A 19,664-nucleotide genomic window follows, 5' to 3' on the forward strand; every position below is an offset into this window, starting at 1 on the left:
TGTCTCCTTTACTTCTTTGTTTCAATGTTTCCTCATCATCCTCTTGTTTATCTCTTTTTATCCCCTCCTATTCTTCCATTTTTCTTCTCTCATCTCTCTTTCTTTTGTTTATCATCTTCTCTCCCTGCAGTTTTTCTCTTGCTCTATTTTAAAAACAGATCAAATCTTAATCTGAATCTGAACTCTGGTTTGTACCTCGATGACTAAAGTCTTGTTCTGAGAATCAGGATCACACTCGATGGCTTTGCTGACACGTACTGAGCTTAGACTGATTCCTAAAGCTGCAACTGTTTGGATTAACCAGACAATAAATGAATCTCTATTTTAAATAATAATTAAATAATTGTCTTTAAGTTATTTCCTGATCACAAACACACAAACACTTCTTGTTCCAGCTTCTGAAGTCAGATTAAACTCTTCTCTCCGTCTCTTGGATCCTGTTCATGAGATATCTGCAGGTTTGAACGTGTCAATGTGAACCTTTAGGGTCTTTAATCCTTATCTGACAAATATCTGTGAGGAGTTAAATATAAAAAATACATGTGCTGGATTTATCTTTATCATGTGAATTATTACACCAGAAGCTTTAATCTGGATGATTTATTACGTCTGCAGGTGAGAGAGATCTGAGTTGACATGCTTTAGTGAGAAGCTGCTGAAATAAAAATTCACTCTAGTTTCAAAAGATCTAAAATAACTTGCCTATTAATAATAATTACTATTATTGAGACGTGTTTTATCAGCTTAATTTACACACATGTAAACACAGTGTGTGTACATAAAGGACCGATGTTTGAGGAACAGGATATTAATGATTCAATGTTTGAGCAAACAAAAACAAAAATGGTGCCGTCTCATTGGCTCCTCCGTCCTGCTGCTGTCAGGACGGCTGGCATCAAACTCTGAATCATCATAAACAGGAAAATGGAGATGAGTTCAGGATCGTCTGCAGACGGCTGTTTGGTCAGAGCGCCTGTTTTGAATATCAGAGGAGTGTTAATGAGATCTTTTCATGTGCATGTCGGACGCTCAGTGAAGTGAGATAAAGAGGAACGATGTGTTTCTTTTGAAGGAAGCTTTTTATTCAAACTTAAATCGAGCGGAAGCGAAACAGTTTGAAAAATTTAATGCAATGATGTTATTTCATCAATGATCTGACATCACAAACAATAAAGAGGTGAGAGCGAGCCTGTCTCAGTCTCTCTGCAGTGCTGCAGGACGCTCACACTCGTCCTCGTTATTAAGTGTCGGTGTGGTTTGGTTTCACCGTTGCTCCACTGAGAGCAGCCTCTGCTTCCCCTAACAGATCAATGGGAGAAATCTGCTGCCAGGAGGATACGATGTCAGTAACAGGAGAGAGGAGCCGCAATTAATTTAACACAAACACATTACAGCGCCGGTGCAAGGTGTAACTCGACACGGCACAGAATCTCAACCGCAGTTTGTTATCAGTCCGGACTGTCGGAGGACTTTATCTCAGATCTTCTTCTGACAGACGTGTTAGAAATATTGCAACACCCCCCTAAAGTATACTGCATGACCTTGTTAGAAATATCCTAAATAGCAGGTGTCCATCTTTGTGTTTGCACTTGTTCCAACACGCCTCCAAAGAAGAGTAAGGTGTGTGGTCATGATTTATGATGGCCGACAGAACAGGTGAGCTGCAACAACCTGCTGGATCTTCATCAGGAGAAACATGCTGCTGCTTAAAGATGCTAATTAAAAAATGCATACAAAAGTTCAAACAAATGCAACGTGCTGCAGAGAGCCGGAAACACTCTGCATGTAAAGTAGGGATGGGTACCTTTCACATTTGAACCGATACAGTACCGATACCCGATACCTGGGAATCGGTACCGGTACTCAACGGTACCAGTTTTCGGTACTTTTGTGTTTTTATGCAGTAATAAATATTAATTTAAAAAAAAAAATCTCAAATTTGTTGAATTTAACATATTTATTTAATTTAACATGAAATGAACAGAAACAGGATTATATAGGTGATTAGATATATTAGCTGACACGTGCTCGTGGCGTCTAATTGCTCTTTCGGGAGTTTATCAATGAACACACGTGAACGCCTGCTGACATGAAAAAGTCAGTTCTTCCGCTTTTTACAATAACAGGACACACAACTTACTTGTTGGGCATTCACGCACACAGGAACGGTTATAAACGGGGTTAGGTAGTCGGAGCGAGAGAGTCCATCTCAACCATAGACTGTAGAAAATAAACTTAATCCTCCTGTAGTTCTGCCTCGCGGTGAGTGCGCGCGCCCGTCAGCCACAGGCTCCGTTTGGCGCGCTCCCGCACACATGCAGAGAACAGAGACGTCCACCCGGTCAGTCTCTGACTTTATTACAGGGCGAAAGTATGGAAAATCACCTCCTCTTCCGCTCCCTCACAGTCACAGGGATGCGTTCAGGTACCGAAACATGGTACTGTTTGATTTTACGTGAATCGTTACTTTGTAGTACTGACGGAATTCGGTCGGTACCTATAAAAGTACCGAATTCGGTACCCATCCCTAATGTAAAGTAATATTTTCTGGCTTTATTCAGAGAGGATAGGACGATGCATCGAGCAGGAATCAGAGAGAGAGAGTGGGGAGTGACGTGCAGCTAAAGGGGCTGCAGGGTTGGATTAAACCCTTAGGGCTGATTTATACCTCTGCATTGAATCAACGGCGTAGCCCACGCCGGAGGTCCGCATAGCTCCCAGCGTTTCAGCAGAGTATTGTTGCGTGACACGGACACAGTGATGCACAAGTATGTGGTGCTCATGTCCGCGTCAGCCCCTGCTGCTTGGGGAGATGCAGAAGTATAAATCAGCCTTAAGTTTGCAATAACAAGAGTGTTTATCCAACATGCTCTGTGAAATACTCAACATTCACAGTGAAGAGGAGAAGAGCAGGACGGAAAATGCTCCAGCGATAGTTTCCGACTAAAGTCGTGTTTGATGGTGATACATTTCGCAAATTTTCCCAATATTAACAAGTGAGAAAATGTTGAATCTATCATTATTTGTTGTCATGTGTGGAGCCTCACACTTTTGGAAATCTTTGCTCCTTAAAAACTGAAGTGAAAGGCGCCATCTGCTGTTTGAAAAGGGAACTGCGGTTCATTTTTCATCTCCACGATTTTAGTCGTCCCTCATTTGTACCCTTTAAACTCTCGTGAGGTTTCTTTTCATCCTCACTTCTCAGTCATCACTGCAGCACTTGACCCCCCTCAGAATAGATCTGATTTGTTAATTAATTAAAAGTTTAATTTTCTTTTAAATCCCAGTTTAATGTGAATCACACCTCAGTCTTCGCTGTTATGTAAAGAGCCTTGACTTTCGTGTGATGACACTAATTAGTCATCTCTTGTTTTTTCTCACCTTCCACCTCTTTCTTTCTCACCTCTCGTCTTTCTTTCTCACCAACTTTCAATCTGTCTCTTTGCTTCCTTTCATTTCCTGCAGAACTCAATGCTGTCTGTTCTCTAATAGTGATATTTGTTCTGCTAATCTGGTCATTTATTCCGTGTTGCTGCTGTTTGATGATATCTACCTGAACATCCTGCAAACACAGCTTCTTCTCAGATTGTTAATATCTGGACTGCAGAAGTGAATCCTGAAACACGCTTTCCCTTTAAGAGCAGCTTCAGCAGCCTGGGAGAGCAGCAGGCCCCTCTTGTACTTCCTCTAAAAGACTAAATGTGTTGGCACACTGCACGCTTTGTAACCCCCCCCCCCTCTCTCTTCATGCTGAATCACCGAGCTGAAGACACAGAGATGTGAGTCTGTGTGTGTGTGTGAGGGCTGAAAGAAACAAACACCTTGAGCGTGAGAAGTGTCGTACACTCTTCACACATTTTCTGCATTCCTCAGTCACACTGAGGAGGAAACGCTCTCAGTGTTTATCTGCAGATTAGTCCTGCATGAGCTCCCCTCACAGGGAGGCTAATGTGAGGAATTAGCTGTAGTGTTTTGTTGTGAAATGCTCCTAAACGTGTGTTACAAAGAGTTAACGGTGGAGGATGTTTGCTTGAAAGCATCAAGCTCAGAGAACGGGTGTAGAGGAGGGCTGTGGTGTGAACTTGTGCGTCCTAATCTGGCTGAAATCCAATAATGCAGCACAGGATGGAAGGACTTATTCCTCAAGAGCACCTTAACTATGAGATCCAGCACATTCCTTGTTTTATAGCACGAAAACAAACATCCATTATCCTCTTTATTATCATCTGTCAGGTCTTTATTTTCAAGGAGCAGCTTGCATAAAGGATCACTGGCTGAGTACACACACAAACACACACACACACACACACACACACACATTTGCAGTTCTTACTTCTGCAAAATGTAGAGCTACAACATCAAGACAGGATAAGATCGAGTCCACATTTAGCAAGTTACAGTAGCAAGGACAAACTTCCTTTAACAGGCGGAAACCTCCAGCAGGACCAGACTCATGTTAGACACACATCTGCTGAGACCGTGTTGGAGAGAGGGATAGAGGGAGATGAAGAGAGAGAGAGATGATAGTGGTGAGACGGATAGTAGTAGTTGTAGCAGCTGGAGTCTGGCACGTCCACAGCAGCAGAGATCCAGAGGAACCTACGGGACAAGGGAGCTCAAGGACTCCAGAAAGGTCTGTGGTTAGGAACTTTAATGGGACAGGAAGAGTTAAAGTAAGAGACAGGCAGACAGAGGAGAGAGAAGGAAAGATCCCAGTGTGTCAGTCTAAGCCTATAGCAGCAAAACTAAGAGCCGGTCCAAGCCTGATCCAGCTCTAATAATAAGATCTTTGCAAAAGATCCTTTGACTTTTGCAGTTAGGCAAATGAGAAACCTGCAGCGGCCAATGCAACACCTTTGCATTGTGAAATCACGAAAGTGTGGGAGGATTTTAACCTCAATGCTGCAAAATCTGTAAACAGGAACTTGCTTTTCATGGAAGCACGTCAGTAATGCACAAACGTCTGAGGAGAGGGCAGAGTGACATTCAGTGTAACCGTCCAAAGTTAGAGCTGCTGTGTGAAAATCTTTAACTCATTACACATCTTCTTTCTCTCCGTCTCAGAGGAGCAAACTCACCGTGTTCTTCTGACATGCATTATGATTTTTCATGGCATAAAAACAGCTACAGTGTTCCCGCCTGTCAATCAAGACAGCCACGCCCTTATTTGGGCAAAACGTATACGTTTAGTATCTTCAAAAATAATGACTTATAAATAAATTAACTAGAGAAATGAGCTATCCAGACTACATTAGTTTTTTGAACCAGGCTGTAAACATGTTTATTTCTGCTGTAAAGATCGTCTTCTTTGAATTGGTGTGTATGTGGATTCCGGTGTTTCTGCAGCCAGCCTCTAGTGGATGCTGGAGGAACTGCAGTTTATAGCACCTTAGCATTGGCTTCATATTTGAAGAGAGGAGGTTGTCGCTTGGTTTTGCTCAGTTGGAGAAGGCGCCCATGTACACAGGCTGCAATCCTGGTTGCTCTAGTCACAAATAGGACTCTCAATCGTGTTGATATTTGGTGCACGTCAGCCCCTCGTTCTCTCAACACATTTCCTTTCACGCTCAAGCCGTCCAAGAAACATTTAATACATGGCACATACAATGTCAAATAGTCTTGAAACATTAAACCAATTTTTCACTATCTACATATTTTACGCAGATTTGGATTTCCTAGTTTCGGAGAAAATTCAATGAAGGTTGAATTTTCATTCTTAGTTTTAAAATCCTCAATGAATTCAAAAATATAACAAGTCTTGGTGAGTTCTGTTGTGTTTATAGGACCAAAATAAGTCTTCTGATTTATGTTATGGCCGCCTGAATTAGCTCTGTTAGTGGGCAGAGAAGGAATTCTCCTAACGTCTGTAACAGATGATGGATGTGATTCTTTGCTCTGTTTATAAAATCCTATTTCTGTATCATCACGATCAAAACTGTCAGAAACGTCTTCCTCACTTGTAGATGCATCCTCCCTCTTCTCCTTGTTGTGTGTGTGGCTTTGTCGGCTCCGTGCACAGATGGAGTTTGTTGGTTTCTGCCGTCGTCAGCAGTGGACGTTGCCAGCATTTCTAAACATAGCTGTATGTGAAGACTGAGAGATCTCCACGAGGAGGCTTCAGATGTTTTTATTCTCTTGGGGTATTAAACGCCAGTCAGCGCTTGTTAAGTTGCTGAGAAAGGGGAATAAAAATGATAATAATAAAAGTTCCAAGCAGATGACGAAGGCTTACATCACTCCTCTCTGTCAAACACAGAGTCTCAGTTTCCCTGAAGTATGGGCTCGAGTCTGTTACGGAGTGATGTCAGAGCCCCTCGGATCGCTTGTTAACCATCATCACATGAGACTGTTCCTCTTGTGTTGTTTCTGAGGCTACATTTTCCAACTGTTTTATCAAAGCTGCTTTGTAAAGAATAGGGATGGGTATCTTTCACATTTTTAACCAATACGGTACTGATACCTCAACGGTACCAATTTTCAGTACTTTTGTGTTTTTATGCAGTAATAAATGTTAATTTAAAATTTCTACACCTTTCTGTAAATGTGTGCTGAAACGAGCCGTTTCAGACTTCCGTGTTTTTGTTACGTCACAACAATATCCGGTCTGTCACGGAGTCAGAGCTCGGAGCTTGTTCAGCCCATAGACTGTATAAAATACAACTCAACCCCTCCTCTGTTTTTCATTACCTGCACAAATGTGTGCTAACAAGGAGCTTAGGAGGGAGGCATGCTAGTTGTAGGCTGTCTTAATAAACACAAAGGTCGGTTTTACTCCCCACGTCTGCAGATTTGAAGATCTAGTGGATGATTTTTATTTATCATGGATAAGTGCTAGCGCTAGTTAGCATAGCTACATAGCTACATGTCGTAGCTGTGTACCAAGACACAGGTCGACATACTGACAAATAAAACAACAAGAAACACAGAATCTGTGACCAATCCTTCAGAAAAGGTCCCGCTGCCTTTCTGGTAGAGGTCGGTTTTACTCCCCACGTCTGCAGATTTGAAGATCTAGTGGATGATTTTTATTTGTCATGGATAAGTGCTAGTGCTAGTTAGCATAGCCACATAGCTACATGTTCATAGTTGTAGCTGTAGCTGTGTACCAAGACACACGTCTACATACTGATAAATAAAACAACAAGAAACACTAAATCTGTGACCAATCCCTCAGGAAGGTCCTGCTACAGGCGCCTCTCCGTCAGGATCAGATTCTGGATCAGATTCAGAGGGTTGAAGTAACGTGATCTCTGAGCAGCCGTGTATATTCAGCCAACATGTAAACATTAGATCAACGTGCTGGAGAGCCGAGGCCACACCCACTTCCTGAGGGGGCGTGGTCAGAGAGAAAACAGAGTGTTCTGAGGAGGACTGAAGAGGAGGGTTTTTCAGGCAGACCAAAATCTGATTTCAAAGTATTTTTTTGAGCATAAACTTTAAATACATGTTTTGGGGATCTCTTAGACCAATATATGTTGATGAAAAAGTGTGATATGTCACCTTTAACATGAAATGAACAGAAACAGGATTATATAGGTGATTAGATATATTAGCTGACACGTGCTCGTGGCGTCTAATTGCTCTTTCGGGAGTTTATCAATGAACACACGTGAACGGCTGCGGACGGGAAAAAGTCAGTTCTCCGTCTGTTTATAATACCAGGACACATAACTTACTTGTTGGGCATTCACGCACACAGGAACGGTTATAAACGGGGTTAGGTAGTCGGAGCGAGAGCGTGAGTCTCACCCATAGAATGTATAAAATAAACTTAATCCTCATGAAGTTCTGCCTCACGGTGAGTGAGTGCGCCCGTCAGCTGCAGGCTCCGGTTGGTGTGCTCCCACGCAGATGTAGAGAGCAGAGACGTCCACCGATCAGTCTCAAACTTTATTACAGGGCGAAAGTATGGAAAATCACCTATTCTTCCACCCCCTCACAGTCACAGGGATGCATTCAGGTTAGGCATGACCACAATTAATCGATTATCGATTAATTGATTGTTAAGAAATTATTCGAAACACGAATTTTTGTTATCAATTTTCCGTCACGTGGAACAAACATCATGTGGTCTCATATTACACTCATCTATCAGGGAGGTGTTTGAAGTTTAAAGCATGTTTGGATGTGAATCAGCTGTTAAAGGTGCTGCGCACAGCGGAGACGCTCAGCTGGCGGCTGCGGCTGTGCGTCAGGTCTCCATGAGCGCTTTTTAAAAGAGGATCAATACAAAACTGCTGCCAACAACAACACAGACACAAAGGTTGACAACTTTACACAGGACATTTCTACCTTTGGATACGAAGGCAACAGACTGGGGGGAAATTCAGGTACGCTACGTTTACAGAGCAGCAACATCAGAGCCGTCTGAGCTTTTCTTCCGCCTGACTGATTATGACCCGGTTGCGCTCCAGGCTGACACCTGATTGAATACACATGTTTATTTTTCTCAATAAGAACAAGTAGACAGAAAACTGGACACTGTGAGTCTGAAGTAATTTTCTGTTAGTAGTCTCAGCCTTCACTTTATAAGACTATGTCCGCGTAGAATATTTTAATGAGCCTGATCGTTGATATTCTGCGTGTCAAACATGTTACCAGTATTCAATCCCGTCAGTTATTTGCATTTTGTTGCTGTAGAAAATATAATTTAGGGGGGAAACAACGTATTTGGCATTGTTTTTGACATAAGAATAATAATGTTTTTTTTTTTAAATCGATCACGGAAAATACTTAAAATGTACATCCCTAGTTCAGGTACCGAAACATGGTACCGTTTGATTTTACGTGAGTCGGTACTCGGTAGTACCGACGGAATTCGGTCGGTACCTATAAAAGTACCGAATTCGGTACCCATCCCTAATGTAAAGAAGAAAGTATGATGATCAGGTTGTTCATGCAGATTGTAACCCTGACAGGGTGAGCATAACATCACTGTCAGAGTCTGTTCTTTATGCTAATGTCGTCGTCTTGAATAAAATCCTTATCTCTTTTCATTTGTGCATATTTAACCCCCAGAATGTTTCGTGTTTACTTGCTTAATTCGTGCAAATAATTGACTCTATTCGTGTTTACATAAGTACCGAAAGATGCAAGCCTGGTGATGACAACTGGGGCAGTGCTAACTTGCTGGTACATCTGATAGCTGGAATAAAAAGACAGACCAAAGTTTTAACACCATTGAGTTCACATTTTTTAACTCTCGCGAATAAGCGAATGCAGTGAGTAGTACGTCGAATTTGTCGCAAATTCGTGTCACAAAGTACTCCTGCCCTTTGTGCAATTTGCAACATTCACGTCTCCCAACGAGACTTCGACTTTACATGTAACTCTGCATGCAACATCTTCAGTTTTGTAGGTTTTTCTGTTGAAGAGCTTTTAAAAAATTCCACTCTGCAACCTATTTTTTGAAAGTCTGCATTTTCAGTCGCTCAATACGCCATGTCCGAGTACACGAATGTCCAAAATGCAACTATAGTTGTAGCTTTTCCAGCCTGATGCTCGGTCACACTGATCCCGCATCCCCTTTGTTACTTCCTCTCATTCCGGCACAACAATGAGACCACTTGGTCCCCTTATCACGCCTCTGTGACATACTGAAGGCAAGATGTTACAGCGGCATAAACTCCCTCCCTTTGGATTCACAATGTGCCAAATAGAGTCAATGAAGAATAAAGGTTTGAAGGTTTGTGATCAAATACCTAAAATGTCCAAAAGATAAAGGTGCATTGATTTTAAGGAGATGCTTTATCTTGTTCCAGGAGGCAGGAGCAGCGTTGTGAGACATGTGACTGTTGTGTATCTGGTTCTTGCTGAAACTGAGATAGTTTCTATCAGTGTTGCTCACGCTGGCGGTCAAAGGTCAAAGGTTATAAGCTTGTATTTCACAGACTGCCTCCTTCAGTTTCCAGGGCTTTCCGTGAACAGGTGAATCTAATAACAAACCTACTCTGATCTTAATGTGTGGTTTTTGAGTGCTCTGACCTGCTGAGGATCGCTCTCTTCCTTCACTCCTCCTCTCACAGCTCAGCCGACAAACACTGAGCCTGCAGCAGAAAAGCTGTCAGCCACAACGCTGTGGTGTGTGGAAATTACACGACGGGAGTTTGTCTGTGTCTTGATGTGTGCAAGTTGGAATTCTCCTCTCTAAACAATGAGTTTGCATGCTTACATTCGTTAAAATAAGAAGCTTTGAGCGAAATGTCACCTCAGAGAGCAGAGATGCAATGTCAGAGTGATGCAAGATGCAAAACCAAAGGTATCATGGGTTAAATGTCTGTTTCTTGTCTGCAGAGGTGTCTCACTGTGCATTAATCTCCCCTCCTACCTCTCTCTTCAAACACCTGAGAGACACTACACTCAGTCCTCCTTTGTCCTGACCGCGTGTGCAGCAGCAGCAGCAGCAGCTCTGCGTCACCTCGGTAATTCACGTCTCTCCGCAGAGTTAAAATAGTACGCTGGTGTTGGCCTGAGATGTAACGGCCTGTCAGATGAAGAGACAGCGGTGATCACTCTTTGTGACAAACGTCTCGTCTGGAGATCGTATTTTTGTTCTTCGCTGTGTATGAAGCCGGCGTGGTGATGACAGAGGAGTCTGATGGTGTCTGACATTCAGCCGAGTTATTTTAAAAACTGGGACATGAAGTGTGAGATGTGACAACACGGTTTCTTCACTATCTGACGTAACGTTGATACCTCTCATGGCGATATTTATATCACAGAGTCTGCAGGAGATAAACGTGAGCAGCAACAATTGATCAAGTATCTGTTGTTTCAGTTTGTGTGTTTCTTTGTGTGTAACCATCTCTTACCTTACCCTCTGTGTTTCTGCTGCAGGCCTCATGGAGTCGGGGACTCGACGCCTGCTGTGCACCAGGGAGCTCGACCCATGCCCGGTTCCCAGCAAACAACCATAAAGGGTGGGAACCTTAATTACCCTTCAGTTCCTCTTTCCCGCCCCTCCCCCTGAATTGCCCCTGTGGTGACTTTGTCCTCTCCCGCCTGTGGGCCGCCGCATCATGATCGGCAAGCTGAAACAGAACCTGCTGGTGGCCTGTCTGGTCATCAGCTCGGTCACGGTCTTCTACCTGGGCCGCCACGCCATGGAGTGCCATCACCGCATCGAGGAGCGCAGCCAGCCGGGCGGTATCCTGCCTCTGTCAGCGCTCGGCGGCAGCATGCGGACCACCTTACGGACCGGCCAAAACCTCAGCACGCCTTTTGTTTACAACAAAGACATGCCGCTCGTCTTTATCGGAGGAGTGCCTCGCAGCGGGACCACGCTGATGCGGGCCATGCTGGACGCCCACCCGGAGGTCCGCTGTGGAGAGGAGACCCGCGTCATCCCACGCATCCTCGCCATGAAGCAGATGTGGAGCCGCTCGGGCCGGGAGAAGATGCGCCTGGACGAGGCGGGCGTGACGGATGAGGTGCTGGACGCCGCCATGCAGGCCTTCCTGCTGGAGATTATCGTCAAACACGGAGAGCCCGCCAACTTCCTCTGCAACAAGGACCCTTTTGCACTGAAGTCGCTCGCCTATCTGGCCAAGATCTTTCCCCGTGCCAAGTTTGTGCTCATGATCCGCGACGGCCGGGCTTCGGTCCACTCCATGATCTCACGGAAGGTGACGATCGCAGGATTCGACCTGGGCAGCTACCGGGACTGCCTCACCAAGTGGAACCGGGCCATAGAGACCATGTACACTCAGTGCCTGGATGCAGCGGATAAATGTCTGCCCGTGCACTATGAACAGTTGGTCCTCCATCCTGAGAAATGGATGAGGACGCTGCTGAAATTCCTGGACATTCCTTGGAATGACGCCGTCCTCCACCACGAGGAGCTCATCGGGAAAGCTGGAGGAGTTTCTCTCTCCAAGTGAGTAACGCAGTCGCCTCCGAATCACTTCCTGTATCCTCTCCTGAATCTGAACCCTGAGCCCTGAATACTCGATGTGTTGTCGTGCTTTGTGAGAGAGAGAGGGAATCATGAGTGTCTCAGGTTTGGTTGATGCAATCGTATCAAACTTTGTTTAACTTTTAAGCAGGGCTACTCCCTAAAAGTTGACTTTCTTACTTGCAGCCGTGCAGGAGAAACAACACGTTAGGCCCCAAACTTTACAAACTAAGTCTCAAAATGACCTTTAAGTGGTGGGAAAGTATTTCAAGTTAAAATCAGTGGCGTACTCTGGAGGCTGTGAGCTGAGCTGCTGCATGGTGTTTATTCGGATTCCTTCAGTTTGTCTGTCCTTTGCAGGGTTTATCTGGAAGAGGAATCATCTGTGCAGGTTTTAACATTCCTAAAATAACTAACAGGATAACTTGAACTTGTGATAACACTGATGTAGCAGTGTTATTTTATAAAACGGTGTAACTCGGATGATCCTTTGGGGGGCTGCGAGCTGAGCTGCTGCAACCTGTTTTTTGAGATTCCTTCACTTTTGTTTCCTTTGCAAGGTTTTTCTACAAGATGATTTATCTGAGCAGGTCTCCTACTTCCTAAAATAACTACCAGGATAAATTAAACTTGCCTTAACACTGAATAAGGCAGTGTTGATTATCTAAGCTAGGAAGCTCCTCCGGGGGCTGCAAGTTTAGCTGTTGCAACCTGGTTTTTAAGATATCTTCAGTTTGTTTCGTTTGCAGGGCTTTTCTTCAAGATGATTTATCTGAGCAGATCTCCTTCTCCCTTCAAGACTTAACCAGATTAATTTAGTTTGCATTAACACTGAAAAAAGCAGCGTAAATTCTTAAATTAATGTCTCGGATGCTCCTCTGCAGGCTGCGAGCTGAGCTGCTGCATGCTGGTTGTTAAGATTCCTTCAGTTTGTCTGTCCTTTTGTAGGGTTTTTTCCAAAGATAATTGATCTGTGCAGGTTTCCTCCTCCCTAAAAAGAACTAACATGTTCAATTTAGCTTGCATTAACACTGAATAAAGCAGTGTTAGTTCTTGAATGAGTGTATCTCAGATGCTCCTCTGGGGGCTGCGAACTGAGCTGTTGAATTTAGCTCCCTCGCTGGCACAAATCCTCCATCTGCAGTGCCTTTAAATGCCTAAAAAGGAACGTTGATTGTCCAGCTGACAGTCGGTGCCGATGTAAAACTGTTAAACGTGCATCTCAGAGGTTTGAAATGAGACTCATGTTGGCTCATATACTGTAGAAGTTTGAGGCTGAACTGTAAGAGGTCCAGCGCAGCCCACATAGTGAGGTTATCATTGGATCAGCAGTCCTCTTAGCTGTCAGGTCAGATTGATAAATACTTCTGGCTGCTGTCACTGCGTCTTTGATCCGTCGCTCTAACAGAAACTCGTCCTTGTAGTTAGTTTACTGAACTCTCTAATTTCAGAGTAATTACAGCTCGGCCCTCGTGAAGCCTCAGGAATAGATTTTCTCTTTAAGCGGCTGAAATAGCTCCATTGTCGTCTCGTTGTTTGTCGTGTGAGGATTAGGTGCAGTGCTTTGTGAAACATGGGGTCAACAACCTCGTGTTCCCTGATCTGATGTTTAAACCGAGCCAAGAGGCCGTGGAGGTACTTCCAGTGCTCTAACGTGGTCACAACCAGTGAGCTCAAACTGAATCACCGTCTGTAAAAGTTCCACGCCGTGACTCATCGTGATTCCTCTTTTATTCGGAGGTTTGGGACGTGTTTGGAAGCAGTTTCTGGAAGCCGTCTGCTATCTCTCTGTGATGACAAAAACACTGAGGCTGATAAAAAGCAGTTTCTGTGTTTCATTTTTACGAGATGTTCCTTCCTCTGCAGCTGCAGATTTATGACATCGCTCACTGCTGACATAATGATGGTTACATAAATATTTGCTGTTGTTAGATTTGGGATGCATGCCACATGTTAAAGCTCGTTCAGGTGCTTTTAAACCTGATACCTTTGAGTCATTCATGCACTAATATATCCAAATATAGAACTGTAGTGAAATAGTGGAATTCCTGTTTTAGTAACATGAACATTGAGCGTTTGAGGAAGCAGAAAGTGTCCTTTTCTTCGCTTCCTGACCTCGAGGGAAAGTGTGGGATGCCTCTGTCAGACTCAAATTGTTCATTTAAGTGTTATTGTGATTTAAAGAGAGAGAAAGAGCTTTTGTTTGAGAGTTAAATGCCTTTTTTAAAACCAGAAACAGCTGCGACACAGATCTCCGTCACGCCGCCAGACTCCATTCACAAAAACAGGATTTTTGTCTCTGCAGGAAACACGAGGCACTCGTCCACCTCTGAATCAAACTGTGACTCAGTTTGTTGTTATTTTACTCTGGTGCTTTAACTGTTGAATTTGAATCATGCACAATATTTGATAACATGCAAAACTGCAAAGAAACAAACATCTAGGCAGCAATGGCTTTATTCTGCAGGGTAAAATGACTGTTTTTATGAATGGAGTCTGGTGCCTTTAAGAAGAGCGATGTATTTCATGCGTCTCAAGATCCAGTCCCATCTTACAGACTGGACTCAGTCTGATCTCATCTTAATCCACCATGAGCAGAGCACTTTACAGCATTTAGCAAGTTACAGTGGCAAGGACAAACTTCCTTTAACAGGCAGAAACCTCCAGCAGGACCAGACTCATGTTAGACACACATCTGCTGAGACCGTGTTGGAGAGAGGGATAGAGGGAGATGAAGAGAGAGAGAGATGATAGTGGTGAGACGGATAGTAGTAGTTGTAGCAGCTGGAGTCTGACACATCCACTGCAGCAGAGATCCAGAGGAACCTACGAGACATGGGAGCTCAGAGACTCCAGAAAGGTCTATGTTTAGGAACTTTAATGGGACAGGAAGAGTTAAAGTAAGTAAGTAAGTATGTAAGTCATTTAGAATCCAACATTTGTAAAACTTGAGCCCAGAGGTGCTTTCAGTTGGGCCCTCTTTGTTTTCCCTGTAGAAATCTAAGATGTGTGTGTTTCCCTCGAGCTCTTCCTGGAGAGTAAGTGTGTGTCCCGGCGGTTAACCCAAAGAGGAATGACATGTAGGTAGCAGAGTGTCAGGTCCGAGGTATCACGTTCTCCTTAATCTGAGTTCCTGCAGGCCTTGAAAATAATCACACACCCTTGGCCTTGAAACATATCCCTCCCATGTTTGCACAAGTCTTCAAGATTTTCCGTCATTACGTCTGGTTGTGAAATCAAACATCCTGCCTCGGCTCCTCGTCAGGAACCTTCTCATTAGAGACGTGAAGCGCGTGAGATTACATCTACAGTACGCAGGGTTTGTAACGGCGCTGCTGCTGCTGCTGCTGTCAGGCATGTTTGCTTTCTGGGATTTGGGAAGTCGGCCTCTGAGAGTTATCAAGGAAACTCTGAGGGGTCCAACCTCGTTCCTTGCTCCTGTCTACCGCCCCCCCTCCTCTTCCCGGACTCCCCCTCTGCTACCACCCTCTTCCTGCCACGTAGCACACACTCATATCCTCCGGAGACGTATGAGCCACGTTCTGTTATTGTCTACACATGAGAAGTCTCGTGGTTTTCATTAAAACTTTGCATCCATTGCCCTCCTTCGGCTTCTCTACACTTCTTTATGAAATCATCCCTCCTCCTTCAGCTTCTCTACCCTTCTTTATAAAATCATCCCTCCTTCTTTGGCGTTAAAACTGAGCGTAGATTTGACTCCTCCATCTGGTGTTTCTGATTGGCTGCAGACTTCCTTCTGTTCGCCTTCTTCTTGCTCTCATTAGTTTTGATGTCTTTGACTTTGACAAGAAACAAAGAGGCTGCAGTGATGAGGGAGCAGCGAAGAGGTCGGGGTTTGGGGTCATTTGCAGGCCAGGCTGTTCCACAGAAGTCGTCAGTGTTGCAGGACGATTTAAGGGATGAAGAAATAACCACATGCAGAATATTGAGGCGGATGTTCTTAGCTCTCAGCTTCTCCAGTTTGAGAAATCACTTTTATAAAGTGCCGTCACTGGATTAGAAACATACATTGGTTTTCAGATTACTCATGTTTACTTTAAAAACTTGGAAAAGTCCCGCCTCTGATGAGGGCAGTAGCCAATCAGACTTCAAAGTGGTTCATCAGAGTTTGTAATAATGCAGCGCGAAGAATCCTAAAGGGGGATTTAAGTGTTAAAGGTGACATATCATGCAAAATGGACTTTTTAATGGTTCTCTACCTGAAATATGTGTCCCTGGCATGTCTACAAACCCCCCGAGAATGAAAAAAATCCATTCTGCCCCTGTTCTGATTTCTCCACCTTTCTTTAAATGTGTGTGAAACGAGCCGTTTCAGACTTCCGTGTTTTTGTTACGTCACAACAATATCCGGTCTGTCACGGAGTCAGAGCTCGGAGCTTGTTCAGCCCATAGACTGTATAAAATAATACTGAATCCTTCCTCTGTTTTTCATTACCTGCACACACGTGTGCTAACAAGGAGCTTAGGAGGGAGGCATGCTAGTTGTAGGCTGTCTTAATAAACACAAAGGTCTGTTTTACTCCCCACGTCTGCAGATTTGAAGATCTAGTGGATGATTTTTATTTGTCATGGATAAGTGCTAGAGCTAATTAGCATAGCCACATAGCTACATGTTCATAGCTGTAGCTGTAGCTGTAGCTGTAGCTTTAGCTGTAGCTTTAGCTGTAGCTGTGTACCAAGACACACGTCGACATACTGACAAATAAAACAACAAGAAACACTAAATCTGTGACCAATCCTTCAGAAAGGTCCTGCTGCCTTTCTGGCAGAGGTCGGTTTTACTCCCCACGTCTGCAGATTTGAAGATCTAGTGGATGATTTTTATTTATCATGGATAAGTGCTAGCGCTAGTTAGCATAGCCACATAGCTACATGTTCGTAGCTGTGTACCAAGACACACGTCTACATACTGATAAATAAAACAACAAGAAACACTAAATCTGTGACCAATCCTTCAGAAAGGTCCTGCTGCAGGCGCCTCTCTGCAGGATCAGATTCTGGATCAGATTCAGAGGGTTGAAGTAACGTGATCTCTGAGCAGCCGTGTATATTCAGCCAACATATAAACATTAGATCAACGCGTTGGAGAGCCGAGGCACATCCACTTCCTGAGGGGGCGTGGTCAGAGGGAAAACAGAGTGTTCTGAGGAGGACTGAAGAAGAGGGCTTTTCAGGCAGACCAAAATCTGATTTCAAAGTGTTTTTTTGAGCATAAACTTTAAAGACATGTTTTGGGGACCTCTTAGACCAATATATATTGATGAAAAAAGCGTGATATGTCACCTTAACTGTGGATCTCTCAGGTCTGAAGTTTAGTTCTTATATTTCACTGATAATCCACAGAGCTGAAGAGGAATCAGGCTTCATGAAGGTCTGGTCTCCCTCTCTCTGCTGCTGGTTGCTGCTGTCGTCATTTTTGTGCTTCTTAAGGGTGATTTAAAATTCTGTGTCGAATTGACAGCGTAGCCTACGTCAGAGGTACGCGTAGCTCCCGTTCCTACGCGGAGGCCAACGCACGTAGCTGACGCGCACCTCCTCCAAAATATCTGATGATCCCCACTCATCAGCTGTGTAATTCACCTCCCCCTCTCTATTCTTCATGTACTCATGTCTGTAAACAGCAACATGTATCAGCTGTAGATTAACATAACACGCTCTGAATCTCTGTGGAAAAGTAAACAGAGAGTAAACACAGCATTTCTTTCTGCTCAATGCACCTCACCTGAATACAAATGTATCCCATCCAGCAGACGTTGCGTTTGCGCTCCAGACCGAATCAAAGGGGATCTGATATGTTCCCATTCTAGTCAATGTGTTAACTTCCACTGGATCCGCTCCGTTGTATTCCGGCGGTGTTTCTGATCCGGCAGGTCTGAGTCCTCCGGATCAGATACACAAGACTTTTATTCTTGCAGGATGCCGGAGCACGACGCATCAATCTCAACAGAGCAGATGGAGCGGGACAGGAAGTCAGGTTTCACCAAAAGAAAATGAACACATCCGGTTAATTTTCAGAATAAAACACTCTGTGTTATCACCAGATCGTATTTCACTTAACTACAACAACAAACCAAAGTCATGATGAGCGGAGCCAGGCCTGGAGTCAACAGGTCAGAGGTTTTCAGAGGACCAGAAAGACAACATGGATGAGGAGAGGATTTAAACTGCAGAGCGCAGCCCCCAATGAAGCGTGTGATTGCACATTCTTGCATCATGAGTGTAGGAGCTGGGGTTTGAATAATCATCAAGAGTATTTTGGCGTTAAACATTCGCTCTTATTCTGAACTTGGTTAAGATTTTAATCAGACCACAGAGATAACTTTCCTACAGTGAAGTAAAAGAAGCTCCAGTTGAACATTTAGCTGATATAAAATGAAGAAAGCAGTGAGACTGAAGCTAACCTGACTACAAGAGCTGAACTTATGAATAATTCACTCCAGAGGAGGAATGTTATTTTGTCCTTCTGTAGAGACGAGTCGCTCTGAAGCTCTCCACATTCTGCTGACACATGAACCTGAACCTCTCGATGGAGGAAACCCGTCCAACACTCACATCCAGACAATCAGGCTTCATTTGAAGTGACCTTTGACCTGGAAACTGTTACCATGACCTAGTTTTGGAGGCAGAGATGACATCATGGGAGAGAAGGGGACCAGAGAAGGAGTCCGACAGAGAGACGGGATCCAGATCTGCTGCAGAAACAAACTGGAAAAACACACACAGTGTTTCAAACTGAGCTCGTCATGATTTCATCTCTTTCTTCAAAACACTTGACGTCAGATCTTTGAGTCTGCTTCAGCCGACAGACGCCTCCATTAATCCTCCATAAAGCAAACTTAACGTCCTTTAAAGAAGGCTAAAAGCTCCAGACTGGTCTTCAGGAGCGGTCAGGTGTGTTGACTTCTCGAGCTCAGGTACCATGGAGACCCTGAAGTGCTCTTCAGCCGCGTTACAACAACATCAGACCGCTGAAGAGCTCTGGAGGTTCAGAGAAAGACCACAATGTCCTCTCCTGTCAAAACACTCTCTCAGTTTGAGTGTGTGCGGACATGGGAGGTGAATCTGTTTGTTGTGGTTTTAAACAGGGCGTGTGTGAGTGTGTGTGTGAGTGTGTGTGTGTGATGCTCCATTTGAAACAGAAAAACAAAGCTGAGGCCAAAATGTCCGCTCACATGTTTGATAAGAGCGTCCCCCCTCCACAGATTGATTCTCATTAAAGATTGATGAACGCTCTGAGCAGCAGACTCTCTCTGCTCTGTGCTGCAGGTCGAAAATCAGTCCACTGCAAACAAGAAGGATGTTTATACCATCGCTTCCTTCAAGATAAGACATGCAGCTGTTTGAGAAATATCCTGTCAGTCGTGGTGACTGAAAAAAACTGTTACTTGCACTTAATTTTGGAGCTTTGTCTCTTAATTTGTCCCGATCAGAGGATAAATAAACCGAATATGTCCCGATTTTGATGAAATCCTGCAAAAATTAGAACTACATCTTTCGATCATCGCTCACAGTCTCTTCCCCGTCTGCCTCTCTCTCCCTCGCTGCCTCACTGAACGGTGCTTGAGGTTGTAGATCTGTTTGTTTTATATCTGTTGATGCATTGATCTATAATTTATCCTGCAGAGAAATGCATCTCATAGCAGGTCAGACTTTTTAATCACACGCTGCATCATGAAGTTGCCGACCTAGGAGAGTGCAAAAAACTCAACTCAACTTTATTTATAAAGCACCTTTCATACATATAAACATG

The 19,664-nt window shown here is 44.0% G+C and overlaps 1 protein-coding gene across 2 annotated transcripts in view; it reads left to right on the forward strand.

Annotated features, from left to right (window-relative positions):
* tpst1 (tyrosylprotein sulfotransferase 1) overlaps positions 1-19,664 on the forward strand; it is a 61,743-nt gene that overhangs the window by 11,898 nt on the left and 30,181 nt on the right. For both annotated transcript variants that reach the window (XM_034700766.1, XM_034700767.1), the window contains exon 2: positions 10,837-11,875. In XM_034700766.1, the coding sequence (XP_034556657.1) occupies positions 11,019-11,875 (857 nt within the window). In that variant the 5' untranslated portion in view covers positions 10,837-11,018. The remainder of the gene's footprint in view (positions 1-10,836; positions 11,876-19,664) is intronic.

Source organism: Notolabrus celidotus, chromosome 14, assembly GCF_009762535.1.
Source record: "Notolabrus celidotus isolate fNotCel1 chromosome 14, fNotCel1.pri, whole genome shotgun sequence".
Lineage (NCBI taxonomy): Eukaryota > Metazoa > Chordata > Actinopteri > Labriformes > Labridae > Notolabrus > Notolabrus celidotus.